Source organism: Schizosaccharomyces osmophilus, chromosome 2 (genome assembly GCF_027921745.1).
Source record: "Schizosaccharomyces osmophilus chromosome 2, complete sequence".
In the NCBI taxonomy this organism is placed as follows: Eukaryota; Fungi; Ascomycota; class Schizosaccharomycetes; order Schizosaccharomycetales; family Schizosaccharomycetaceae; genus Schizosaccharomyces; species Schizosaccharomyces osmophilus.
Window position 1 is genome coordinate 1,505,517 of NC_079239.1, and position 26,783 is coordinate 1,532,299.

Here is a 26,783-nt window from a genome sequence, read left to right on the forward strand (position 1 = left end):
GTGCTACATTTGCTATTATGCAATTTCAAAAATAAGCGTTTTTCTAACGAGATTTAACTTTTCGTTAAGATAACGTTATTTTTTCTCTAATAATTTCCCTATTTCTAACTCACAAATAGAAGAATCGTACCCATCTTCGCTTTACTAAATTCTTCATTCCATAGTCTTCGCCGCGTTCTCTCTTTGTATTTTTATTTTTCTATTGTTTCTTAATTGTCTTTAATAATTTTTCGAGACTGTTTAAACGCCAGCTATACCTGGATTTAAGAAACCAAAGACTTCTCTACAATGCCACGTATAAGAACATCACGGACGAAACGGTAAGGCTAAAAAAAAAATTTAGAAAGTCTTCAGAGAGAAAACGACGCTAATTTTTGTCTTATACAGTCCTCCAGAAGGATTTGAAGAAATCGAACCAACGCTTTTAGAATTCCAAGAGAGGATGAGACAAGTTGAAAATACAACCGGAAAAGGCTCAAAATCTGAGTCTCTGGCTCCTATTTTTCAACTTCATCATCAGCGCAGCCGTTATGTCTACGATCTTTATTACAAACGAGAGGCCATTTCTTCGGAGCTTTACAACTGGTTACTAAAACAGAATTATGCTGACGCAAATTTAATTGCCAAATGGAAAAAGGTACGGCTCTAATAAGTTGGATTTTTTTTACTGACTGGTTTAGCCTGGCTATGAAAAGCTTTGTTGTCTTCGTTGCATTCAAACTGCAGAATCGAAATTTGGCGCTACTTGTATATGTCGAGTTCCCAAAGCGAAACTCGGTAAAGATGCTCCTAGTACTTGCGTACATTGTGGTATGTCTTTTCACAGGAACCTATATCAGATCACTCTGTTACTAATACACTTCTTAGGTTGTCGAGGTTGTGCTAGTGGGGATTAAACGTGTTGCAAAACGCCTAAAAAATGATAACGTAGTCATCTCATTCTCATGTTCATAAAATTACCATTCAAAATGCTAAATAGTGTCGAATAAGAACGTCAGTGTATATATAGAAATTCTACCCACCGAAGGTTTTGTAGAAGAAAGTACTTTAATCATTTCAGATGTTCTTCTTGGATTGCAACCATGTGTTTGCCTCAATATCTGAAGCATGACTCTTTAATACTTGCTGGAACTTTTGGAGCATTTCCTCTTTCGGCATATCCTTTCCCACCTGATTTTGCCATTCTAACATAAGTTTTCGAATTATGGTGATACCTTCTTTCTTCGCCCGTCCTTCAGCATCTTCCACTGGTGGATCCTCATCTTCGGCCTCCAATTCAATGGCTTTTGCTTGGGCCATTTCTATGATTTTGGCTGGGAAATGCGCCATTTCTGCTACATGAATACCAAAGCTTCTATCACTTGCTCCTTCGCAAACATTATATAGCAGTGCAACGTCACGAGCATTGGTATCTCCTATGTGGGCTGTCACATGCAAGTTTTTAACAGTTGGAATTTCTTCCGACATCCGAGTCATTTCATGATAATGCGTAGCAAAAAGACAAAAGCAATTAATTTTTCTAACAATGTGCTCCGTAATTGCCCATGCCAAACCGAAACCGTCCGTGGTACTAGTACCCCTTCCTAATTCATCAATTATAATGAGAGAACGCTTAGTTGCAGACCTTAAAATCGTAGCAGTCTCTAGCATTTCTGCCATAAAAGTGGAAACACCTTTCAATTGAGAGTCACCGGCTCCAACACGGGCGAGAATACTATCTACAACATCAATAGTAGCTGAATTGCAAGGAACGAAACATCCAATTTGAGCCATAACTGTAATGACGCCAGCTTGTCGAATGAAAGTGGACTTTCCTCCCATGTTTGGTCCAGTGATTATGAGCATCTCAGATTCCTTCCGTTTAAGAAAAATATCGTTAGGAATAAAGTTAACATCATCCTGTGCTTCTAAACAAGGATGTCTCGCTTGTTTCAATTCAACGCAAGCACAATGAGAAGACCGTAAGTGGGAACGCAATTCATTGATATCTGGATTTTCTTCCAAAGCTACGATATCAATTGTCTTTTCTTGATCACCGGCCGTTGTATCTATTTCCATCCTTGAATCCAGTATCGTTGGACACACATATGCGGTAACCGCAAGTGTGCTAGCAAGAGAAAAACTTGTTATAACATCCAAGTGTGATAAAATTTGGCCAACCGCTTCTAAGGGAGAACTATAGGTTGCAGCAATCTTGATGACTTCTCGAGCTAGTCCATTCTGGTGATATCTATAACTTTTTTGATAATCCATATATGTACTATTGAGATTGTGCAGACGCTTCGTAGTAAAGTAGACACCATTCTTCTGAGTTGATAATTCCGAATAACGGGAATTACGTCCGCGTAAGCAGCCAGCTTCTGCTCTCGTAAGACGCAAACACCATCCATACAAATGATGTTGCTCAAGATGTAATTTCTTTTCAGTATCCTGCTGAAGGTCAACGCCTGCCTGCTTGTGTTCGTCAAAAATTGAGCTTTGAAGCTCTTCAAGCCTTTGTCGTAACTCCAATAATTCTTCGTCAAATTCGGCACGAATAATATATCTATGAGCATCAAGTGCATCTAAATCAATGGTAGTCTCCACCAGCTCAATAAGTTTTGTTAGATTTTTACAATGGGCGGACAGTGGAGTCGTGTAGACTTGGTCGACTAACTCTTTATGCTCACTTTTCAAGGAGTCTAAAGCAGTTACAATATTTGGAAGAGCTTTCGCCATTTGATAAATTCGAACAACATCTTCCAAACTTGAAGAACCTCGAATAAGACGTCGGCAAAGTCGAGGCACATCGGGGATGGAACGAAGGAGGTGGTCATCGTCTAACAAGAGCTGTCGAACTTCTGGATCTTCAATAAAAGCAGAAACCAAATTGTGTCTCCTTCTAATAGCCTTTGGGTCTAAAAGAGGCTGAACGATCCATCGCCTAAGTTGTCTCGAGCCCATTGGAGTCCTACAATGGTTCAACAAACCATACAAGCTCATTGTACGATGCGCGTTTCCATTGGCTGGGGGCAACAAATTCAATGCACGTACTGCAGCTACATCCAGGCGCATATACTGCTCCAGATTGTGCTCATATAGATGAAACTTTCGTGCAAGATCCTTTTGTACTTCAACGTCATCCGAAGGAATTGGATCAACCAAGCTTGGTCCCAAATATCGTAATACAGCGTTACACGAGCTCATGGCGAGCTGAAGACTTAACTCTGGTAAACGTGCATGGGTGACTGGGACGTCCAACACCTTTGCAAGCTCCAATTCAACGTCTTTTGGAGAAAAATACGAGTTTCGTATACCAGTAACCAACGCACCACAACCTTCTATTATGTTTCTAAGGCGATTTAATTCAGCTCTGGTAATCGACGTCCCGGTTGCAGCATTTTCCCCGTCTTGTTGAGAGATAAGACATTCCTTTGCACCAGTTTGGACAAGAAGCGCTTCGAAATTTGTGTACGAATCCGAATCAACGAACTCGGAGACACCTATTTTCCTTGTGAACGGGTCTATAAACGCTACACCGACAACACGTTGATCCTGTTTCACACGGGTAGTAACTGCTAGTAATATAGAACCACCCGAATTATCAACGTTAACAGTAGGATCTTTTGTCGCATCACTGTTCATCATTAAATCCTCAATCATCTGCATATTACCAGGACTTGCTTGATTTAGCAATTCAAACCCGGTTTTGCTTTTGTTGGAGCCCCAAATTTCCACTCGTTTTGCATAGTTTGATAATACCTCTTCAGCAAATTTTATGAACAAAGAAGGAAACATAGTACAGAAAGAGAGATTAGACTGATTATGGTATTTAAGGACTGAAGTTGTATGGTAGGCATTTTCGGCGACAAAAGAAGCGTCTTCTCCAATGGCTACATATGTTTCCTAGATACCTAGTTAATACATGCTCAGCACACTTCGTGCAGCAAAAGAAAATCAACACAAGCTGCTTCAAGCTACAATAGCATAGTTCTTCATATTCCGTCAGAAATTTTGAAAAAGCAGAAATCGAACTTGATTCTCACTTCTTTTTCCTTTTTGTAATGTTAAAATACTTACTCCACGATCAAAGACGCGTAATGTATTTGAGTCTTTGGGCATCTTCTCGTAAAATGAAAACATACGAGCCTCATCGGTTCTTTCTGAATAAAGATATTAGTCATGCACAATTCTTGTATAAAAAATAAAAACGTACCGTTCATAGACGAGCTGCTCGAACTTTTGGAGGCCATCTTGAAAAATTGAATTACACAGACGAGTTGGTATTTTTCTTAACACGATAGTTTAATCTGTAAATCGTATTTAACGTTCTAATTAAAGAAAATAATTTAGAAGGGAACTGAAATGAAATGAAGTTTTGTACTGCCAATCCAGCTGGCGAGTTTGGTAAAGACAGACTAAAATTACCTTTCACCGAAGCAACTTTGTCTTCCAAGCTTGCTACTTGACCCTTCACTCAATAGCTTCTTAATTTGCTTTTTCTTATTCTTTTCGTTCTTCTTAATCTTGTTTTAAATTGGAATCAAATATGAACATACGTATGTAGAGTTACCGGTACCTTCGTAAGGATCTATTTGTATTTTAGAATCGTTTGCATGATGCGTTTACAGCATTTTGTTTATTCAAGCACTCATTTATTGACTTTGAATCTATCTAGCGGCATTCATTAGGTTATTCTCAAATTGATTTAACATTCGGTTAATGTTTTACGATTGATAAATACGCTTCGACAATACACCGACTCATAAGTGGTTGACATCCAGTTATTACTTTCCTTCTTTCACAAAAGCTTTACAAAGGTGTTGAAACCTATTCAAGTCTGCTTTTTAGGCCATAACTAAAAATTCCAACGATTGACGATCATAAAAACTTTCTTTTCTGTGTCGGTTAAATCTGTACATAAAACTATGAATTTGTTTGAAACTAGTTTGTACTCGAACGGAGAAATCTTTCTACTTTATGAGCATCTTAATCGCATGAAACATTCTGCTTCTATTTTGAGGTACCATTGGCCGGGCGAAGAAGTAGTGAAACAAAAACTCTTGCATGCTACTGAACCCCTTGACCAAGCAAGGGTACGTTGAGACCGGTTTAAAGTTCGTGTACTCAAAACTTACTAATTACTTATTAGCTACGATGGGAACTCTCAAAAGATGGTGAGATTCAAGTCAAGGCCGTTCCCGTTCATGTAACCAACGAGCAACATTTGTATACTGTGTTTTTGGACACCCAGCCATCTGATACTCAGGACAATGTTACATGTGTCAATAAAACCACGTCAAGAGATATCTACTCGCATGCAGTACAACGAACAGGTATCGAATACGCCAAACACCAAGATGCTTTGCTTTACAACACAGGGGGATTTGTGACAGAAGGCACCATCTTCAACATTGCATTTCACCGAGACAACCAGTGGATTACACCGAATCTCCAACATGGTACGTAGATTCTTCTGCACCTTCATTGAAAACTTTCCTCTCCCAAGGAATTGGCAATGATTTACTAACGAGCTTTATTGTATAGGTTTACTACCCGGCACAATGAGGCAACATCTTTTATCTACCGGCTACATTGCTGAAGATAAGCAAAATAAGCTACACAAAGAAAATTTAAAAAACGGTGAGCAGATTCTTTTATTCAACTCATTTCGTAAAATATGCAAAGGAGTCTTAGTAACAAAGCCCTAAGCTTTAGTTATCTGCTTAAGCAGAAGAAGGGTTCATCTGAACATGTTAATATATAAGTTCTTCGTTTTCTAAACAGAATCCCATCAAAGCCATTATCAGTGAATATATTCTTCTGACATGAAACCAACTGGCTTCTAATGGTACATTCTTATCTCAACTTACTCTTCTCTTGCCACCAACCATGTTGGTAACATTAACGAAGCGGCGAACGTAAACAAGACGCTTGTGAGCACGACCCTTGGGTTGCTTGGGCTTTTCTTGCTTCTCAACCTTCGGACATTGAGATTTTACCTAAAAGAGGTATTAGTCAATCGTTTTTACAGCAAATCGGGTGCAATGCTTACCTTTCCTGCACGAGCGAGCGATCCGTGAACTTTTCCCATGTTGTTGGTAGTGGCTGCATAATCCCTTCTACCGCACATTACCTTTCTCGAGCTACCCAAAAAAACAGTCACATTTTTAATCGTTACTTTTTACCAGGTAACATTGTTTGTTTACAGCTGTAGTCTTTTGTTTACATATCTTGTTTACCATTATCCAAAGTTTTCGGTGAAATGAGTTTTGGGTACGAGCGTAACATCAATGAGGATCATGAAGCTGAAGAGTTTTTAAGATAGTGAGTGCTTCCTAAATCTACTTTAAAAGCTGCTAACGCCGTTTGTATAGTATCCCGACTCTGGCGAAACCTTTAGAAACTCCCGAGTTTTTAGAAGCGGATAAATCAATAATTCGTACAGGATCAGATATGGACAGTAACTCCGACAAGTCTTCTTTTATTTTTTGTGATGACTCGCTCCAGATAGAAAATCACGTTTACGATCCTTCCCGTTTGGATTTAGAAGACGATTCCTCTCTTGCAGATATATCAACATGTTCAGCGAATTCTTCGTATCCTACTTCTCCAGTGAAAAGAGATTTTTTTGCAATGGAATCCGAGTCCATAATGGACCGTATAAGTAAAAGCAACGCAGCTGATAAAGTGACAAGCTATACCAAAAGACAGTTCAAGCGAAATCGTGAATCGCTAGCCAAGCAATTCCTTCATATTCTAGATAGTGAAGTTTTTCAAGGAAAACTTTCCGAATATGTCCTTAATAATGAAATTTTGGTAACGTGGTCAAAGTCTTTCAGTACTACTGCAGGAAGAGCTACTTTAAAACGGCCACGATCGAAAAGCCATCTAATTCAGCACGTTCAGGCCTACATTGAGCTTTCAGAAAAAGTTGTTGATTGTGATTATAGACTGTATAACACCTTGGCTCATGAGTCGTGTCATTTGGCTTGCTGGTTAATTGACAGGGAAATGCAATCCCCTCATGGAGCATGTTTCAAAGGTTGGTAAGTCATTTCCTATACCTAAAGATTTTCAACTAACTAAATGGTGTACTAGGGCGAAACGTCTAATGAACAAATTCCCGTCAATTGAAGTAACTTCAAAGCATAATTACGATATTGATTATAAATACAAATGGCTTTGTATGAATGAAGCTTGCAACAAGCTTTACCAAAGGCACTCTAAGTCGATTGATCCCAAGAGACACATTTGTGCACTTTGTACTAGTCGACTCGTTCAAATTGCTCCAGTAACTAGGCTGCTTAACCCTTTCCAGCTATTTATGAAGGAGAACATGGCAAGCATAAAGCGACAGTATCCTACTCTGTCACACAAAGAATTGATGACTAAAGTCGCTCTAGAATATCGCCATGCTATATCAACACAATCCCAGAAGTCAAACTCTACTGGTTTCCTTAATGTAATGCAAGAACTTGATGATTTATCGCTAAAACATAAACAGGATTTGATGAAACATGCTAGCATTTAATTTCATAACACTTAATTAATCTATTTCATTCCTCTCTCGTCTTAACACTTGGCTTACTTGCTTTATTTTTTTTTTATTCAACTATCATCTCAAATGCTTTCTGTTTTATCAGAAATATAAACTATTTTATTATTAGATTGTAAAATTAATAGAACAAATCTGTAGAGATATTTTTCTAAACTATTGTGTCCAGATGTAATACCTTAAAGAGGAGGAAGAAAGAAGAAAATTGCAGAATAAAACATGCTTAAACTGAAGAATTCTTCTTTGTTGATGGCATGATACGAATGGACGGCTGGATCATATTAAACTGATCATATGAAACTCCGGCGGCAGAGTTACCAAATACAAAGGGTAAAATTAGGAGAAGGAAAAAGATAACAAATAAGGTAAAGTACAGGGTGGCATATCGGAACACGATCTGTCGACGTAACTTGTTTTGTCTAATAGTGTAAACAGGAGGACGAATTTGTCTGCTGGGACGGAGCCAGAAAAGAATAATGGAATGAAATTTATCAATGTACGGAATCAAAATGATGGGACAATGAAGGAAGAGCAACAGATGGCTGAGCAAAAAGTCTCCAGCAAACATGTTAATTTCAGTAGTCTTACATACGAATTCTCTCCAGGGCTGAGTAAGCACCATGTACCCGAATCCTTGTCCGTTCCATAAACCTGACCACCACGCTAGGTTAGCACCATCATGACGGAATTCTCTAGATAAGAAGCAAATAATCAATAACTTATGAGCAAAACGATGAATGGAAGTAATAGCAATAAATCCAAGCAACGTTATACTAAAAGTCCATCCTTCTAAATATCCAAGAACCTCAAAGACAATAATATCTACGAAAACGAAAAGGATATGTGCAGCTGCAGCCATGTAAATTCCTACCTTTCTCGCTTTACCACCAACCAGTGGGCGTAACACGATACCAAGACAGAAGAAGAGAATGGCAATACCACCACTAAGGACAAGAGGAATTAGAGACATAATAATTAATCGAATAAAAGCATTAGTTCTCTTTGATATATCTTCGTTACCCGGTTGAGAATTTGCAAACAAGAATGGAATGCAGGTGAAGAATAAGGTACCCAAAGGACCCAGAATCTCCCCATAAAACATTGTTGTAATGCGAGCGCGAGGAGAATCCATGGAGATTTTGTCGGCCTTCTTACCATAAATTTTACGCTTATATCCCGTAACACGAGTTCGTGAGAGCTGGCAATTCCCAATCCAAGAATTAGAATGGTTGCGAGAATTTTCGCGGAATGTCCAACGAATAAACTCTCGATAATCGACAAAGAAGTCTGTCCAAGAGAATTGGTGGGGATTATACAAGAATGGACTGACACAAAGAGCAACTAGAGTAATCCAGAAATAGATATAATGAGGCAACCAAGCGGTGATAGATCCGTAAAGTAGCATAAACATGAGTCTCGAACCAAAGTATAGTGAAGGACCACTAAAACGTGAATATAACAAAGCAAATGGTACACGAACGGTAGCAAAACCTCTGCTAGTACCAATGTATCGAGCTCCACCAAACGACAGGTTAGCAATTAAACTTTGAGCGTAAATCTGGCAAGTAAAAATTTCAAAAATAGGTGACAAAGAGAAGATCTGTTTGAATACACGGATTACCATTCTGAGCGCACCACGTTCATTCAGTTCACAAACAGCTAAGGGGACGAATGCAATACCGAAGACAATGAAGATGGACAAAATACAGCGTTTAAGCCATTCCAAAACGGGTTGAAGTTGATAGCAACCCCTTGGAGAAAGAGGAGCAGTGACTGGATCAAACTGGCGGTAATTACAGACAGGCACTACACTGAACATCGCACCAAGGTTGATAATGACGAGCATAAGTAGTTGCAAAGAAAACATAATGACCATGTTATTAACATGGAAACCTGCGTGTGCATAGAAGAAAGACAAAAATCTGTCGAAAGGCAATTGAGTACCCAAGTGGAAGTATTCACGAGAAAGCATTTGTTCAGCCATACCAGTACCAATCTTTGTAGTAAAGTTCAGAATAGATCCAAATCCTAAATCACGGCCTTTACCGCATTGATAATAATCAGAATGCTTAATTCTACCACCTCTCTGTAAAGCGGTCATACCGGCATAAATATCCTCGTTGACGTGTAACCCTTTCTGTGCTTTGGATACACCACCTCGGGTTGTCATAAACAATACGTTGATAAAATCGGGATGGCCATAATGCAACTTACCTCCGATTAGAGATAAAATTCGAGCAAACATAGTACCAAAACATTGTTCTTTGGCAGCAGCAACATCACCAAGCATACCCGTATTTTCCGAGAAAATATATTCTCGAGCGCCAAGGATGGCTACTGGATGATTTGTTGCAGATTTGGCATTCACAGAATAAGGATTATGCAGAGGAGGGGTAAACTGCTCAAATTCAGCAAGAATATTTCTGATTTTAAGGCATTCTTCCAAGTAATTATCCTGGTTTGCATCAACCATTTGAACATATTCACCTCGGATATAAGGAATCGACATGTTTTGATTATCAGATTTACCATCACCGAGAATTGGATTACCAGACAACCGAATGCGATATTTAGGACGTCGTTTACCGTTCTCCATAATAGGACAGTGACCGTCAATTAACACAGAGTAAATACCTCTTTCTTCAGCAGGGCGAGTAGCTGCATCTTCATCCATATAAGCAATTTGAAGATCAGGATACGCTCTGAGTAAAAATTCGGCATTTTCTGATTCTTCTTTGGTAAACTTGGCATAGCGTTGCATGGAAACACAGAATCTAAACTTTCTATTGGCCATCACATCTAATTCTTCGTCTAATCGAGCAGGATCACCATTAGTCCATTCAACGAGTTCAGGGCATTCAGTACGGTATAAGAGTTTAAGTGCTCTGCTGTAGTTACTAAATCCATTGATCGTACGATAAAGGGTTTGAGTACGTAAAGAGGCCCAGATTCTCGTTCGCAAAGTGTACTCAGGTGTAGCGGACTTGAAACCAATGCAGTAAAATGGAAGATCATAAGCTTTAGCCTGCAAGTCATTCTTTTCACCATCCACGGTTGAATCTACTGATTCACTTTCATCAGCAAGCAGCTTAGTGTCATCAACAAAATTCTTCCATTCAATTGGATATAATTGTTTTAAGTATTCCAGAAGGGTTACACGAGAAAGCTGATCTTCTTCACGGATAATTTCACGTAATGACAGCAAGATCTTTTCGGAATAATGAGGCACTAAGACAGTAAACGTAGGCATAGCATCCACAGAGCAATGCTTAGGAATGGACTCAGCCAATGATTGAGCAAAAAAGGAAATTCTTCTAGCTGCCTCGGAATTTGCGGGGAAAAGATCTTGTTTATAGTGCTTCACTTGCTGAGAGTAAAAAAAATTCGGTGCACGAAGCGTGTGATATCCAGCCTTTTCAGAAGGTACTTGATGATATAATAACTCCTGAATTTGATCTCGAGAAATCAAGTGTTCCCTGTACATAGAGATAATAATTGCATTCCATACCTGGGAAACTAATACCTTAGGTTTAAACGAAATTTCCATATCATCAGTATGAAGAAGTTTAGTATAAATTCTTCGCGGAACACGGTAAAAAAGCTCGCGCCATGGAGTCCACACACTAATGCCCAAGTAGAAAGCATAACCCAAGGAATAAATGGTACTAATCAAAATATACCATAGGTAAGTATCCAAAAAGAACAATGACAAATCAGTAAGATACAGCAAACTAAGCAGTATTTTTGGTTGAGCTCTGCAAAGGCCGGCCCCCAAAATGTAATCACCACAATCATAAGGACGCATGGCACCTAAGTAACGAATTGAATCTGAGAGATTGAGTGCAAGGAAGAAATATGATTCACAATACTTAGCAACCAAAACCGTAATCCATAAGCACCAGGAAACGATAGCACCGCCTTTAGAGGTTGGGGTAAAATTAGACGTAAAATAACGATTCGCTAAATCATGGCCGGAACTTTTTGTCGTGAATCCCACAAGATTTCTCAAAGGTGTAACAGCAAAGTAGACAACACAAACCAATGAAAAAAAGAAATGCACGATGCCAACCACCAAACGAGAAATGTAAGTCTGTTGATGTTCAGTTGAAGCAAAGATAAACACAGTTGGAGCTATGTTAAGTAATAGTGCGGTCAAAAGCATCAAAAAGCTTGGCCATAGAGGTCTAGCACAATGATAGCGTCTTGGAACATGAAGGTATTCAAAAGTAACGGCGAGGAGAGTAATGAAAGAGGCAATCGCACCTGCTAAACCACAAGCAGTCCAGCGACAAGACGCAGGAGGCTTATTGTTTATTCGTATGTGATACTGGGAAGTATACAAATTCGAAGAATTGTAAGCAGAATAGTACCAATAGGCAGCAATATGCATAACCCAAATTCGAGAAAAGTTTGTGATATTGTGAAACCATGAGCGATATTCATAGTACGTCTTGTAAAAACAAGATTTCCATTCAACATTACCTAAATGGCGGTAGCGCATAAAAGGAGGTAGATCTAACAAAGGAGTCTTATCGGTACACTTTATTTCCTCAAGGCCTTTGTAAGACCAAAAGAACTGGTTAATGTCGTCATAACCAATATTGCTGGCATGATCTCGTTCGCGGCGCACATATTTACCATCCAGAACTTCAAATAGCTGGGCATGGAAGAAACGATAGACGGGAGTAATTACAGAGTCCAAAAAATATTCTTTGGGTAAAGCCGAATCCAAATCTCGGGCTTCAGATGAGATATAATAATCATAGGCGCATTTATAGATGAAGCAAAGACACTCAGGCATAAACCGGATATTATTGGCCTCACCCCAGCATAAAAAGTATAAGCAAAGCTGGACCATCATTCGATGGGGAGAAAAACCGCCCATTTGATCTCTCCAGGCTTGTTCGGCCTCTTTTAAGGTCATTTTTTCGACGATCGGGGATGACATATCATGGAAACCGATGGCATGGCCATCATTAAAATGTGAAGCAAAATACCACTTTGCGAAATTGGCATGGATACCACCAATAACATCTGCGTGAAGAGTAAGAAGCGCTTGAGAAGGAGACATACGCGAGGCACGAGAATCAAGTAAAACCATGACATAATCGAATATGTTGCGCATATTATCCTTCTGGAAGCCCAGTTTGTTTGTAAGATCAAGTAAAATTTCTTGAACACCCTCCATAGTTACCGGGGGTTCTTCAGCATTCTGGTTCCATGAAGGATAAGCGACAGGACTAGTGTCGACGTTAAAGGAGCTACTATCATAATCAGACTGAAGGTCATCATGAACAGATGGATCATCATAAATCAAACGCTGCAAAGAATTTATGGAATCATCATTTTCGGAAGTGTAACTCGTGGCATCATCTTCGAAAAGGCCACGGCCTTCTTGCTCACGCCAATACTGATCCATTGATAAATGTTGTAAAAATGTACAAAAGAGGGAAAAGAAATGATAACGATAGACCGTTAACTAAATGAAAAAAAAAGAAAGAAAGAATAAAGAGAAAAGAGTCTCAATATGAAAGGAAATGTTCTCTAGAAAATAGCTGTAACCATACACTGTATGATTTCTTAGATACTAAAGTATGACCAAGAACAACTATACGATTGAAAAAGGTAAAATGATAAATAATTTCCAAAGTACCGTGGACGATGCCGCAATGCAAGATTTATCTTAACTTTCGATGCTGAATTGGATGCAAATTAAAAAGATAGATGCTTTTATGCAATATAAACTTCGCGAGCGTCAAGCAATTTATGTTTTTTTCTCAAAACGAAAAGGTTTTCAGCATATGCCTTTGTCGCACTCAAAGCTTAGAAAGGATAGAAAAAATAAAAAAAAGATCGAGTCTGGGATAAATAGAAAAGAACGACCTTTAAAAAAGGAATGAAACACTCCGTAAATTACTTCAAGCTGTATTATAAAAATCAATAAGCTGAATGAAAGAAATGGATGAGGGTTCGTTCCTCTTTCTCTTCTCTAAGCTGGAGAAAGGAAAACCGCGTTATTTCACTAAAGGAGAAGATAAACCTGTCTGTAAGTAGAATACAGACGTTTTTAAATTTATCTATTCCCTCAAATCCACGAAATACGGACCAAAATCACTCTCCAAAATACAAAAACTCGAAAAGAAGCAAGGACCGGATGTTGTGCAATAACAATTCTATAGATGACTTGAAGTCCTTTATATTATGGTTGGACTATCAAGAAATCAACAAAATCAATGTTTCTTGCCAACAACTACCAGATTCTTAGTTTGTTGTTTGCAGGTTCCTTAATCCGGGTTTATCCTGATTAAGCCAACCTCCACTGGGAAGGGTAATGCAGATTCTTTGTTAAATTGAAGCCATACTAGTCAGGCTTAGAACAAGCTGGGGTCGTAATTCGGTTAAGCATCCGAGCGAATGAGAACGCAACATCTATAGACAGCGTCATGTAAATAAACAGTATTGTAAACAAACAAAGGATAGCAATACTATTTTTTTTCTTTTTTAATTACAAAAATCAATAGAAAATTTAAAAAAACATAGTTTTACTTGCTTAAAAAAATATACTAAGTACTCGTATTTTTCTCTTTTTTTTTTTTTTTTTTCAGTAGACCTTTGTGATGGGTCCAAATAGCTATGTCACATGGATGAATGTAGATGAATTTTATAAATGTATTCCTTTCGCTTCTAAACAAGACGAAATCATTGATAGCTTGTTCTGTTGAATCAGGTTTCTCTGTATTTAATGGGGTGCGTTTTCAAATACTTACTATACTACCTTTCTAAAAAAAGCGACTCCATGGGAGGAGCACTAAGGAATTCACAAATTAACACTGTAAATCCTCTTGGTTAGAAAACGAAGAAAGTGTTCTCTAATCTGCGTCTGTGACACACAATCCACTGCATTTTTATTCTTTTCTTACCATATACACGCCTTGCCTTCTTGCTACTAGAGACAATAGCTAAGAAAAATGTGGATTCAATCAATAACCACAGTAATACTAAGCACCACGTAATTTAATTTTAGTGAATGTGTAGGATAGCTTACAGTTTTTTAGAACCATTTAGCGAATTTACCCAATACTTGCCAATGTTGTAATTACGATAGGCATACTCAATTACTAAAATTAAATTACTGTACGCTGAGGAAATTCTTTATTCAATTTTCCAATACACACGTCAGTGATACTAAACAACTGCAAAACATTTGATTTTCGTATATTTTTTGGAAACAAAATCGTACCATTTGAAAAGTAGCTACTTGTTTTAAGAATTGTTGAATTCCTTTAAGTCTGTTCTATTATCCACGAATTTTGGCTCTTTGAAAAACGACGACTAGCTTTTTGGGATTTAAAACAAAACCTCCAAAGGAGTAAGGTCTGTAAATTATTATATTATAGGTTTCATGGGTCAAAATTCTCTTGGTACGGTTTTCCATTTTTAAGTGTTTTTTTTTTTCTCTCTTTCTTTCAAAGTGTATCAACGGCTTGGAATCTTTCTTTATTTATCAACCTTTTGAGGTTTCGTTTCTGTCTTTTCTTTAATTGTTTAATTTTTTCAATTGTAGTACTTACTTTTACTTCTGTCACTCTTTTTACTGCTTTATTCTTGCTTTTACAAGAAATCACTCGTTTTTTTGCTTTCTCAGTTGCTATCTATTACACACTCTTCTTGAATTCGTGCCACGTTTGACAGGTTTTACATTCTTTACCATTCTTTCTTTTCTTCCTCAGCACCGATTGATCTTAATCGGGGGGTTTTTTTTTCTTTTACTTTTGATTATATGAATTTTATGTCGTCTTCTAAAATTCCTTCGACTCCTTCGTCTCCTCGTCGTTCAATTCAGCCCATAGCTGATGCGAAAAACAAGTCTCTTACGTTTAACCGCCGCAGATTAGGGCTTTTCAAAAAGGCTTTTGAACTTTCTATACTATGTGATGCCAAAGTCGTTGTTTTGGTTTATGACACCAAGAATGCCTGCCATGTATACTCATCAGAGGAACCTGAGGAAAAGCGTGATAATTTGTTGCGCAAATTTTTGGATAAAGATTTTGTTACAAACGACCCTTTGCGTAACAATACTCCTCAAAATCCCCGTCCGGGTGAAACACCTCCTTCCTGGCAAACTCAGGACGACTATACTGCATCTGTCACTACATATCGTGCTGAATCGTCTCGCAAGGAATTTGTAGATTCGCCTGTGGATCTTGATAGTCAAGCTTATACTATGAAATCTTCTACCTCGTATCATTCTGTCCCCCGGAAAGAGAAACCTAACGGTGATTCTTTACCGCCATTGAATACAAGTTCTAGCTCGTCGTTTGATCTACCCTTTTCTCCTCCATCTAGAGGATCGCATGTCGATGCTTTACCAAATGACTGGATGAACACTTTTTCGGATCAATCTTCAACCTCCCCGTTACCGAATACGCAAGACATCCTATCTCCTTCTCCTGCTCTTCAACACAATGGCTCGCTTTCTATGGACTTCGACAATTTCCCACAGTATCCTCCTGTTTCTTCTAGACGTACACTTCATGGCTCACGAAATCGCCCTGATTATTCTTCTATAAAACGTACCCAATCGCTGAAAACTAGGCGCACAGCAAAACCAAAAGTCACCCGTATACACACTGCACATCCTAGTATTGATGGTCACTTCGATTATTTCCGTACCAGTCCTTTATCTTCTGCTTCTACTATAGAAACTCTTCCTAGTAACCCATTTGTACCTCAAGAACCACATTCGCAAATCACTGAATTCGATAATTTAAATTGTAGGGACAATGATTTAAGCTCTAATCCTTACGCTGATACAATACCTGAAATTTCATTACCGGCAGCTGACGACAATTTTGGTCTTCTTAATAATGGTCTAGAAGCTACGAATACTGGAAACACATTCTTTAATTCGCAACCCATCAATGAATCTAATAACGTTGATATCTCTGATATTGCTTTAATGAAAGCAAATGCCGACTGGCATGCGCTTACCACTTCTCACATTGATTTGGATTTAGAAAATCGCAGCCCGGCTTATTCATTACCATCGCCCAAATGAAGTTTTCGTGTTGTTTTTTTCTTTCTGGGGTTATTAAGGTTAAACGCTCGTACTTTTCCTTTCTTTAAGGAAAACGGTGTACTAGAATACTTTATTACCAACGTTCGTTACAAGTTCAGAATAAATATTTAAATATTTATTTATTAATATATTAATAAATTGAGCTCTATATATTTCTAAGTCAAAATTTGTGTTCCAGTAATACCGTCAATTAATTGTACAGTTGCTTGATCCTTTTTTAAACTAGCAAGTTTTCTAAGATGTCCCAATGAATGAGGGGTCCAATCCCATCCTTGATTGAGACTAGCTACTAATAACTTTCTCGCTAATTCTAAGTACCCATGCTTGGAAAACAGAGAAATCATAAGCGTAGTAATTTTTTGTTCATATCCCTTTAATTCAGAAGGAATAATACCCTTGTCTTTATGCAAGTAATACTCTTGCCATGCACGATATCCAAGAATAAAATCATCACAACGTAAAGAAACATAGATTGCAAAATAATAGGCTAATATGTTCCTTTGAGTAATGAAGTGGTTTTCCAAATCTTCTTTTTCAGCGAAATCCGGCTGAGAAAATTCCGTTAAATAGACACTCGTAAAAAGTTCCAAATTCTGTTGCGTTGAGAATATATTTAGAAAAGATAAGCTTGTTTTGGTAACAATCTCTGGATGATATTTTTTCGTGTACTCGCGTGTATAAACAGCAGCATAAAATAAATCCGATTTCGTACTTATCTTCCGTAAACCAAAAGGTGAACTAAAGCTTTCATCTTCTTCTAAATTCCTAATAACGCTTTCGCGGATCTTATCCAAGCTTGGAATGACGGAAGAATCCTTCGTGGTGGCATTTGCATAAGCCTTGTAAGCAAAATTAAACAATCTTTCAACGCTGCAAATCTTAGACAAAACTTGGCTGTTAGCCCAGTATTGAGAATACAAGTTCTTTATAGCATTAATGTTACCGCTTTGAGCAGCTAATCTCAAAAGCTCATACGATGTTCGTGCGTTCGGGGCTAAACCAAATTTCGTAAATTCTGATAAGTAAGCAAATGCAAGAAAATGATACTTTTTTTCTGTCGACAAAGCGTGGATTAGATTATTGATTGTAAGCTCGGTTGGTCTCAACGGATTGATAGGTCGTTTTATCATATCATTGTATAATTCAAGTGCTTTTTCTGGCCTTTTTTGAACAGCACAATGATATATTAAGGAGTTATAATCGATCTCATTTGGTGCTGTGTTAACTGAAACAAATTTCATATAGTCGAATAGAGACAATGCTTGGGAAGTCATCTGAGCTTTGCAGAAAGATACTAAGCAAACACTAAAAAATGAATGTTCAAATATTTTTACTTCCTTTTGATAACGTTCAATAAGTTTCGTAAATTCGCTGTAGAGCCCGAGTCGACTTAAAGCGAATGCTTCTGCACGGCACAAATCTGAATGTACACTGGAGTCAATACTATTATATTGTTCCAAAAGATTCAAAGATGCGGAAAACATTTTCTTTCTATTACAAGCAACCATAAACTGATAGCATAACTCGCGCCAAAGGCCTAAATCTGTGTTTTCCAAGTTCTTGAGAATTTGCTGCATATGTTTCACCTTTAATGTAGTAGGCAATGCCGTGACAAAGGATTCTACATGCAATTTTGAAACTCCCTGAAAGCAGTTGGGGTCAGCCAGCAAAGCAACGACTTTCTGATTCCAAGCTTCAAGCTTTTTTTTGTTTTCCACAACAAACTTCAAATACTTGCGGTCTTCCCCAATAACCACAAGGGAGTTTTTTGCTTCTTTCTCGTTATGATGAAGCTGCAGCCTTTTTGAAAGGATAGGGCCCAAATAAAAAGTAGCATCAGGTAAACCCTTTAGTTCGTTCGAAGTTGCAACATCATTATCAGATTTCCCTTCTTGCTCGATAGAATAAAGAGCTTGCTCGATTTCTTGTTCAGATAGGTTAAGAGAAGGCTATGCCTGTTAATTTTTATTCAAAAAAAATCACAGCGATGATAAACTGTAAAAGCATACCCATTTATTGACTTGACTTTGTCTTATTGTTTCTACGTTTCCTTCTAGCTCTTTAAATTTTCGATCCAATTCTTGCTGAGCAGCTTCTAAAGATGCCACGTTGGAAGCAAAACATCGGGATTTTAGTTTTCCATAACTTCTAGGCCACCGTTGAATTCCATGAAAATAGCTTCTATGAGTTATAAGGGCTTTTGGTAATGTGAGATGTACTTTAGCAATGTTTTGGGTATTTCGCGATATTAACCATTTAAATGCCATGTGCAACTGTTTCTTATTATTCTGTACTTTGCTTTATTGCATTTCTAGAATCCGTATTTATTTTTTGAAAGATTTCGGCCAATGTTTCTTTTAGGCTTGTATTTGCGGTTGCTGAGAACAACCTGGTAACTGTTGTGGTTCTTTCAGGAGTTTGCTGCTTTCAATGGAAATTTACAACTTTAAAAGTCAAAAAATATTTAATTTCAAAATATATACTTATTTATATAAACTATAACTTGTTCTTATTGAATTAAAACTGAAAGAGAATCAAGTTTAATTTCTTTCATGATAGTAGGCATAGTTAAATATCAACTTTTGAAAAAGAATCAAATAGATTTAGATGCAATATGTTTTACAAGTTTCTTTAATACTGTATTAAAATCCCATCTTTGCTTCAGGAGATGAACAGGATGTTGACTTTTATGGTATGTAGCTCTTTCATTAGGACTAAAGATTTCTGTCACTGTTAATCATCTAACACTAGTATGAGCTGTATAGTTATTTCATTCAGAGAAATTCCGTTTTCTTGATGTTGCCAATCGTAACCTCCAAGTATGAGGCGCACCATAAAGATTAACAATATTCATGAACACTCGTAACAGAAAAAAAGTTGTTGCGGGATGCACGGGATAACATAAATAAGGACTAGTTGGGAGAAGTAAATGTCGGTGGTGAGTATTGCATCTTCTATTGATGACAGGGAAATATCAAACCATTAAAGACCCAGAAATATAAATAAATACGAGATAGAAAACAAAAGCGCCTTTTCAATTCAAAAGCACCATACCATCTTCTGAATAACTATACATGTTGTTTTTGGAAGAATCATTCGCACGGATAATATCACAAGTGGTATCCAGTACAGAACCGTTAACGGATTGCCGGGCATCCAAAACTCTGGTTTGTATGTCGCCGAGGATGGAAGAACTGGCGGAACGAGGGACGGGTGAAACGGTGATAGGATAAGAAATTTCAACATTTCTAGCACGATAAAGTCTCACTTTTATTAAAACCATATAAGTGACCTTATACAGATCGGAAGAAGTGCTGAACCCTTGCATGCTATAATCATCTAAGTCAGGATCTGGGAACACTTTTGACAGTGTTTGTGAAAGGCCATCTTTTTCCAATCGCACGTCGTCGAGATCTTGTTCAACTTTTAAAACTTTTTTTGAACGAACAATGGGAGAGGAATTGGAAGAAGGATGGCGGATACTAACACATTCTACCAAGGACAATGACAATTGCTGTACCCGGATTTTGGATCCATTCGAAGCCCTGATAGATATGAACACTGTAAGTAAATCCATAGGCCCGATACACTGTTTGGGAATGGAAGCCTCCACTATAACTCTACCGTCTATACTTGTTTCTTTTAAGTAGATTGGTGAATTATACATACCCCAAGAGGAGAGCGTGTCGTAACGGTGAATGGCAATCGGGACACATTCAGAGATATCTTCTAATCCAGAAAGAGTGAGAACGGCTCGTAATTGGTATTTTGTAGAGCAAGAAAAACCTGAACGAACAAGATCGAATGTTGGGGTAAGCACTTCTCCCTCAGAATACTTCATTTCGAACGGCAAATCCATAGACCATATGTTATAAGCTGAAGATGAAGATGAAGATGACTTTTCAGGTGACTTTTGTAAGTCAGTTATAACCGATGAGGCTGGCATAGAAGAATTGTCTGAAGTTTGGCTAAAAGCGCGAGAAGGCATTGAAGTGCTTCGAGAAACGTTTTGAACATGTGGAGGTGGTATAGGCGGTTGATTTGAAGAACGACGCCGGGAAGGTTGATCGTGTATGTAGGAATCGTAAATATGGCTTATGCCGGAAATGTCAGATGAAGGAGACAAAGCATCGTCACCAGCTTGGATGTTTTCGGAAAGGTAAAGGGAATTCGTCTTTTCATTTTTAGAAGAGAAAGGAGATGGAGGAGGAAACAAAACTTGCTGTACTAGCCGCTTTGGTTCAGACAAATGATTGCTTACACCCAAAGAAGGAACATCAACGGATTCGATTTTCCAGAGCTCCAAAGTGACTCTTAATATAGACAATGGCTGGTTTATTTCTTTGCTTCGCACTTGTACGAGGCCTACGATTCTAGGAGCTGATGCAGGAATTCCATTGTAGCCAGCTTGAAAATCCAAATGTGGTAAGGGACGGATTTCAATTGGAGAAAAGTTTTTAATATATGTACAGGGAGCCGTCATGCTCTATGGAAAGCCACATAGATTGGGGTTTTGTGTGATTTTCTGCGGTTTCAGAAAGTACGGGTTTCACCAGACAAGCAACAGCTTGGGTTACTTGGGTTACAAGAGAAGGGGGATGTTGGAAAGAAGACATTGTTCGAATTAATAAAAAATAAAAAAAAAAAAAAATTGTATATGTTTATTGTTCTTTATTCTTTTTTATTTCAGTAAAAAATTTTAAAAAGCACGGCGTACCTTATAATTGTGCCCTTCATAAACTGAAAACATGGTCAGCTAAACGTTTACCAAGACGAATGATAAATTCAATTGAATTCGCATCTTCAATCGATCGCAGGAGATGTTGTATATTCGATTTGTTCTCAAAGGTTTAGGTGTAAATAGTTTTCATTGTAAGCATTCAACTTGAAAGAAAAATCGGTTGCCTGCAACAGTTCTGTCGAATTCCCTCAAATACACACTATGTTTTCCTACTTAGTAAATACTATCTATGCTTGAAGTCTACTTCCATCCTTGCAAAAACTTTCAAAACACGGAATGTAAATAAACACAAAAGAGTTCGTTCATTTTGGTCCCTTTCAGTGGAAAATCGCCGAAGAAAGGAGAATTTTAGCAATAATTAATCAAAAAACAAGAGAATACTTATAAAGCGATCCTGAAGCTTCATTTTAGGAACCGCTTTGTTTATTTACATTCGTACTACTACGATATTACTACATGGTATACGGTGAAGAACTACATTATATTAACATAAGACAATATTAAATTCTCAATCGCAAAGGACTTTCGATCCCACCTAGAGAAGGACCTGTTCATCCTCGTCTAATTAATTATTTAATTTATTTTTCCCTTCAAGGCTAGCTGAATTTCTGAATTCTAATTTTTGAAATACTCTTGAGGTACCATTGATACCTACATCAGTGCTTGCTCATTTCAAACTTTTCACATTCACTACACATTAAAAACCTTCTTTCAGGTGGTATTTTTTGTCAAGGTTACCTTGACGTGGGATTAGCGAAAGGTTTTACAGCGATATTTCGCGTTTCTACTTCTCTTCTACACTCCCAGTATCCGCAATCCTGTTTCCTCCTCCATAGACTTTTGTGAATGATACACGAACGTAATGCGACAAAGCGGTCGCATCCAGATGATGCAGCATCTTTAGAAGAACAAAAAAAGCGAAAGAAGACGCTCTTTAACACGTTTGTAGGCATCTGCTCCCGTACTGTAACATATGCGAAAGTTTTCCTCACGGGCACCTCAATGGCAGACATGGACAGTACTGCTGGCAATACTAGTCCATCTTTATCTGGGGAATCAGCGACATATCCTTCTGGTTCTGCCGAAGCTCAAGGAGTTGCTCACGATCAATCACTTGCTTCGTTCGCAACAAATTCAGGGGGAAATGGTCATTTCAAAAAAGAAAAAAACATTCAAATTCTGAATGCTCATAGAAAAATGGATCCTATTACCAAGCAGCATCTCTTCCATCCAAGCATGCATGGTTCCGCCGCTAGTGGATTCCACGAATTGTCTCCTCAGAGTTTTCGCGCTTCTCGCCTACAATATATCCCTCGTCCTCATCAATCTTCTAGACGCTTGTCGACTACTGATCGACTAAAGCTGGCTGTATCCCAAGAAACAGCTGAGGGCATGGTTCCTTCTGGCCATAGCCCGTTTCGACGAAACGAGACTGAAGGGTTAGGAACCTCGCGTGAACCGTCCTCTAGTCTTAATTCCAAAATTTACCCCTCTCTGCATCCTGCCGGTCCCAAACAAGGAAACGTGTCAAAACTTCATGAATCCAAATTTGTCACTCCTTCTTCACAGATTCATGATTCAAAAATGCGAATCCGCTCTTCTCATTTACCTTTTACCGCTACGATGAAAAGGTCCATCGACAAAAATTTAACGCCTTGGCGCCCTCCTCCGCGTCTTGTATCGACAGAGCAGCATCCCCATCCTTCGGGCTTTCCTTTGTCATCAGACCTAGATAATGAAAATTCTCTTTTGCAACTTATTCGTAAACTTAAGGAGAAGCAGACCGAAGCGTTTCATGATTGGAACGAAGTTGATTTCTTACAATTAAAAGGCCTTCACGTTACTCCTCCTCCTGTTCGTCCGAAATTTGTTTCTCTATTAGAATTTCCCGAAGAAGCAAAGAAACGGGCTTTACATCTCTTAAATGACAATGATCTTCCACGCTCGTCCTACACTGAGCCTATAATCACCAAATATAATATTCCAATAATGATACGAGATCTTCGTACCTTAAAAAATAGGCAATGGTTAAATGACGAGGTTATAAATTTCTATATGAACTTACTATCAGATCGCTCTCGCTCCGATTCTTCTTTACCTCGGGTTCATGTATATAATACTTTTTTTTACACGACACTACAGAGGAAAGGATACGCCGGCGTCCGACGGTGGGCCAGAAAGGCCTCCATGAAAATTGCGGATTTTGATTGTGTATTGGTTCCTGTTCATCTGGACGTCCATTGGTGCATGGCTGCAATTAATAAAAAGAAAAAAAGATTCGAATACTGGGACTCGCTGGCCGGAAGTCCTGGTAAAGTCTTTGACCTACTAAAAGAATACTACGTTGCTGAAACGAAAGGATCTGTTGATATTACGGACTGGGAAAACTATGTTGATCACAATTCGCCAAAGCAGCAGAATGGGTATGATTGTGGTGTCTTTGCCTGTAAGACAGCAGAATGTCTTGCCAGAGAGGTTCCATTACAGTTTTCTCAGAGAAATATGCCAGAATTAAGGTTAAGAATGGCAGCTAGTATAATTGACGCTCGGATATACTAATCCTTTGTAAGTGAATTTATATTCTTTTCCTTCATTGGTTGTTACACTCTTTCACTTTTATTTACATCCATCTATGGTAATTTTTAGAGGCTTTACCAAAAAACAACTCGAACCAATATTCAAATAATGTTGGTTGCATAAGTTTGCTCAAAAGAAAACGGTGATAACATGTAGCATAATGATAAAACACCTTCGATTCATAATTCACAACGATTCATATCCATAATTTACTTGTTTAGGCACTCAGCTGACGAGCATCAAGACCCATAGCATTCAAGAATAGATTAACATTCGCAATACGTACGAGAGCAATCTCTTCAGGAGATCTCTTGCTTGTAATAATATTATCGAGAACTCTATCTCTCGTCTCAGACACCAAAACGAAATGTTGGTCCGAAGAAGCAGCAGTAGCACAAGCCGCCAAAAACTCCCAGGGATATGATTCATCAGCGTAAGCGCGGGCATTTGGAGGAGGAAAAACTGTTGCAAAGTGGTCTTTCAAACAGTCAAATAATCCATTAAATATTCTCTCCCTAAAATTCAGTTAGTACATCAAATAAACAAACAAGTTCCAACACGTACCAATTTTCTTTTTCTTCTTCAGTACCCGACCCAGTTTGCTTAAGAATTTCGGCTCGGCTAATTAGCATAGTTAAGAACGAAAGTCCAATTTTAGTTTGGATTAGGTATAAAGGATTGGATCTTCCAAGGAGTTGAGAAAATAAGGTATTAACGTTCGACATGCCCAGCTCATTCACAATAGTAAGTAAGGAAGGAATAACAAATTGAGTAAATGAAGTCATCTCTGCTGGAATGCCAGCAGGCAACTCGCCATTCGCATCAAAAGTTCCATTCAAGACAATATTGAGAGAATCGACGTTACCAACGATGACAGTGAGAATAGCATATTGTTGTTCTTTCGAAAGATGAGGTAACAATCGCGGGAGAAGACGCATTCCTTTAGGATGAGAAATAACTGATAAAAATGGTGGACGAGCTTTCGAAGAGCTGTCTAACGACTCATTGATGTGAAGGACATTCCAAATGCTTTCTAATTTATGGCTAAGATCATTTTTCCATTCATTAAAAGTTTCTTCATCCTCAACATTAGAGACAGATAATTTCCGGAGAGAATGCTCGAAATCAAGTAACCAATCATATATTCTCTCAATTGCTTGAAGAACATCTTTTTTAGTAGCGAAACCTTTAAAGGTAGTTTCTTTGGCGTTAATTGCATGTTCAGAAGGACGCTTAACGTTAAGAAGTTGTCGAGGAGTACGGACAGTGTTTATGGCAATCTTGCCTAACGCGCCCTCTAGGGATAACTGAGTAGTTTTTGGACGTTCCTTAGCAGAAGAAACCAACTTTTGTAATTGCTGTTGCAATCTTTGCATTGGGTTTTCCGAACGTCTTCCACGACGGCGATTGCTACTGGGACCTAAGTAGGTCTGAATAAAGTGACTGGAATCCTCTTCTGAAGGATTACGGCCACGAATTATAGAATAAACTCGATAATAAAAATCTTCAGATTCGGGGTCTTCAGACATGAGTTGAGATATTTGGATACGAGCAATAAAAGACTTATCACTGCGAGTCATCAAACCGGCGCATTGCGCCATGAGTATATGGTCTCTTTCCAGTTTTTGACGCTTTTCGTCAAGAATTCTAGCTTGGGCAAAATTTTCTTGCTGAACAAGGTTTAAAAGTGGAACGGGAGGGACCGGTTCGGCACCGTACACCATATTAGTCGGATATACAACAGGAGGTGCTTGAGGGGGAGAAAGATTGGGATTTGCAAACAACTGCGAAGGTTGCATCATAGCTGGCAAAGGTAAGCCAGGGTTGGGAACATTCGATTGTTGAGTAGGGAAAGAGACATTTCCAATACTGGCGACAGCAGGATCCAAAGCTGCAAAAGTATCATGGGTCAAAGTTGAAGGAGGAGGAGCTTGGACTGCTGGTGAAGCCACAGAATTAACGGCGGGCATTGTCGAAGCAACAGATTCTTCAGCTTTAGGGCCAGCACTAGGTACATTAAGGGAATTGAAAAGTTGTTCCTCAAGTTCTTGCAGGCTAATTACCTTTTCACTGTTTTGCGCACCCAAACGATTTTGAAAGCTTGATACTTCAGGAGGGGCCGCTTGAACAGTAGGTTTCTCAGGTACAATGGTTTCCCAGATAGAGGCCATGGGTCTCAAATCCGAAAGCATATTAGTATTGGCTGAAATATCGACATTTTCTTCAACCTTACTTGCTGCAGACGCAACCATTGGATTTACCTGAGGAAGTAATGAAGCTTGCGCGGCTTCATCAAAAACCTTGTCCTTGGGACTTTTGGTATCGTCCTGTTCATTTTCTAATTTGGTAGAAACATGTGCAGTTTGATTGAAAAAATCAAAGTCACGACCTATAAATGATTAGATACATCTCTAATATTAAAGGCGAGCTTAAATAAAACCGAGGCTATGATGCTGTATTATCACTCTCACATACCAACATTTCCGGCGCTAACCCCAAAGGTTTCGTCGTTCATATCATCTCCCTCCTCTTCAAGTCGATCTGCTAAATCGTCGTACGTTTCTTCAAAATCAATTCTACACATCCACGGTCAGCTTTCAACTAGCACTCTTCTCGCCTCAGCAGAAGCCAAAAACAGCATTCATACCCATCTTCATCGTATGCTCCATTTTTAGGAGCCATCTGCTCCTTTGGAAGGGTTGTATCGAACCCGAAAAACGACATTTCGAGTTTTCTATCTCGTTACGACGTTGGTGGTTAACAAGAGGAACTAGAGCCTTGCCTAGTACTATACGGTGGTGATCTAAGAAGGAGCGTACAATGAAGCTAAGGCTATTCAACTTAAAATA

At 38.5% G+C, this 26,783-nt stretch overlaps 11 protein-coding genes across 11 annotated transcripts; 5 read left to right on the forward strand and 6 right to left on the reverse strand.

The window, feature by feature from the left end:
• Positions 1-288: 288 nt before the first annotated feature.
• cwf14 (G10 protein) lies at positions 289-896 on the forward strand (the record flags this gene model as incomplete). Its single annotated transcript, XM_056181980.1, has 4 exons — positions 289-320; positions 388-637; positions 681-810; positions 868-896. 4 exons carry the CDS (start codon positions 289-291, stop codon positions 894-896), a joined length of 441 nt encoding a protein of 146 aa, XP_056037976.1.
• Positions 897-1,056: 160 nt separating this feature from the next.
• Positions 1,057-4,232, reverse strand: msh2 (MutS protein-like protein 2; the record flags this gene model as incomplete). Its single annotated transcript, XM_056181981.1, has 3 exons — positions 1,057-3,885; positions 4,060-4,142; positions 4,196-4,232. The coding sequence occupies 3 exons, from the start codon at positions 4,230-4,232 to the stop codon at positions 1,057-1,059; spliced, it is 2,949 nt and encodes a 982-aa protein (XP_056037651.1).
• A 675-nt stretch (positions 4,233-4,907) lies between these two features.
• On the forward strand, positions 4,908-5,690 carry abz2 (4-amino-4-deoxychorismate lyase Abz2; the record flags this gene model as incomplete). The annotated part of the gene is made up of 3 exons (XM_056181982.1): positions 4,908-5,075; positions 5,132-5,441; positions 5,527-5,690. 3 exons carry the CDS (start codon positions 4,908-4,910, stop codon positions 5,688-5,690), a joined length of 642 nt encoding a protein of 213 aa, XP_056037896.1.
• A 15-nt stretch (positions 5,691-5,705) lies between these two features.
• Positions 5,706-6,073, reverse strand: rps3002 (40S ribosomal protein S30; the record flags this gene model as incomplete). The annotated part of the gene is made up of 3 exons (XM_056181983.1): positions 5,706-5,726; positions 5,853-5,981; positions 6,035-6,073. 3 exons carry the CDS (start codon positions 6,071-6,073, stop codon positions 5,706-5,708), a joined length of 189 nt encoding a protein of 62 aa, XP_056037894.1.
• A 171-nt stretch (positions 6,074-6,244) lies between these two features.
• SOMG_03193 (protein-DNA covalent cross-linking repair) lies at positions 6,245-7,513 on the forward strand (the record flags this gene model as incomplete). The annotated part of the gene is made up of 3 exons (XM_056181984.1): positions 6,245-6,306; positions 6,357-7,028; positions 7,081-7,513. The coding sequence occupies 3 exons, from the start codon at positions 6,245-6,247 to the stop codon at positions 7,511-7,513; spliced, it is 1,167 nt and encodes a 388-aa protein (XP_056037649.1).
• A 247-nt stretch (positions 7,514-7,760) lies between these two features.
• bgs1 (primary septum and spore wall linear 1,3-beta-glucan synthase catalytic subunit Bgs1) lies at positions 7,761-12,956 on the reverse strand (the record flags this gene model as incomplete). Its single annotated transcript, XM_056181985.1, has 1 exon — positions 7,761-12,956. The coding sequence occupies one exon, from the start codon at positions 12,954-12,956 to the stop codon at positions 7,761-7,763; it is 5,196 nt and encodes a 1,731-aa protein (XP_056037892.1).
• A 2,361-nt stretch (positions 12,957-15,317) lies between these two features.
• On the forward strand, positions 15,318-16,595 carry mbx1 (DNA-binding transcription factor, MADS-box Mbx1; the record flags this gene model as incomplete). Its single annotated transcript, XM_056181986.1, has 1 exon — positions 15,318-16,595. The coding sequence occupies one exon, from the start codon at positions 15,318-15,320 to the stop codon at positions 16,593-16,595; it is 1,278 nt and encodes a 425-aa protein (XP_056037893.1).
• Positions 16,596-16,771: 176 nt separating this feature from the next.
• On the reverse strand, positions 16,772-18,883 carry ppr3 (mitochondrial PPR repeat protein Ppr3; the record flags this gene model as incomplete). The annotated part of the gene is made up of 2 exons (XM_056181987.1): positions 16,772-18,565; positions 18,626-18,883. 2 exons carry the CDS (start codon positions 18,881-18,883, stop codon positions 16,772-16,774), a joined length of 2,052 nt encoding a protein of 683 aa, XP_056037890.1.
• A 767-nt stretch (positions 18,884-19,650) lies between these two features.
• art1 (arrestin-related substrate adaptor for RhoGEF, Art1) lies at positions 19,651-21,099 on the reverse strand (the record flags this gene model as incomplete). The annotated part of the gene is made up of 1 exon (XM_056181988.1): positions 19,651-21,099. One exon carries the CDS (start codon positions 21,097-21,099, stop codon positions 19,651-19,653), a length of 1,449 nt encoding a protein of 482 aa, XP_056037891.1.
• A 1,104-nt stretch (positions 21,100-22,203) lies between these two features.
• Positions 22,204-23,916, forward strand: ulp1 (SUMO deconjugating enzyme Ulp1; the record flags this gene model as incomplete). The annotated part of the gene is made up of 1 exon (XM_056181989.1): positions 22,204-23,916. The coding sequence occupies one exon, from the start codon at positions 22,204-22,206 to the stop codon at positions 23,914-23,916; it is 1,713 nt and encodes a 570-aa protein (XP_056037900.1).
• A 235-nt stretch (positions 23,917-24,151) lies between these two features.
• Positions 24,152-26,658, reverse strand: pdc2 (topoisomerase II-associated deadenylation-dependent mRNA-decapping factor Pdc2; the record flags this gene model as incomplete). Its single annotated transcript, XM_056181990.1, has 4 exons — positions 24,152-24,449; positions 24,499-26,323; positions 26,410-26,510; positions 26,582-26,658. The coding sequence occupies 4 exons, from the start codon at positions 26,656-26,658 to the stop codon at positions 24,152-24,154; spliced, it is 2,301 nt and encodes a 766-aa protein (XP_056037901.1).
• Positions 26,659-26,783: the final 125 nt, after the last annotated feature.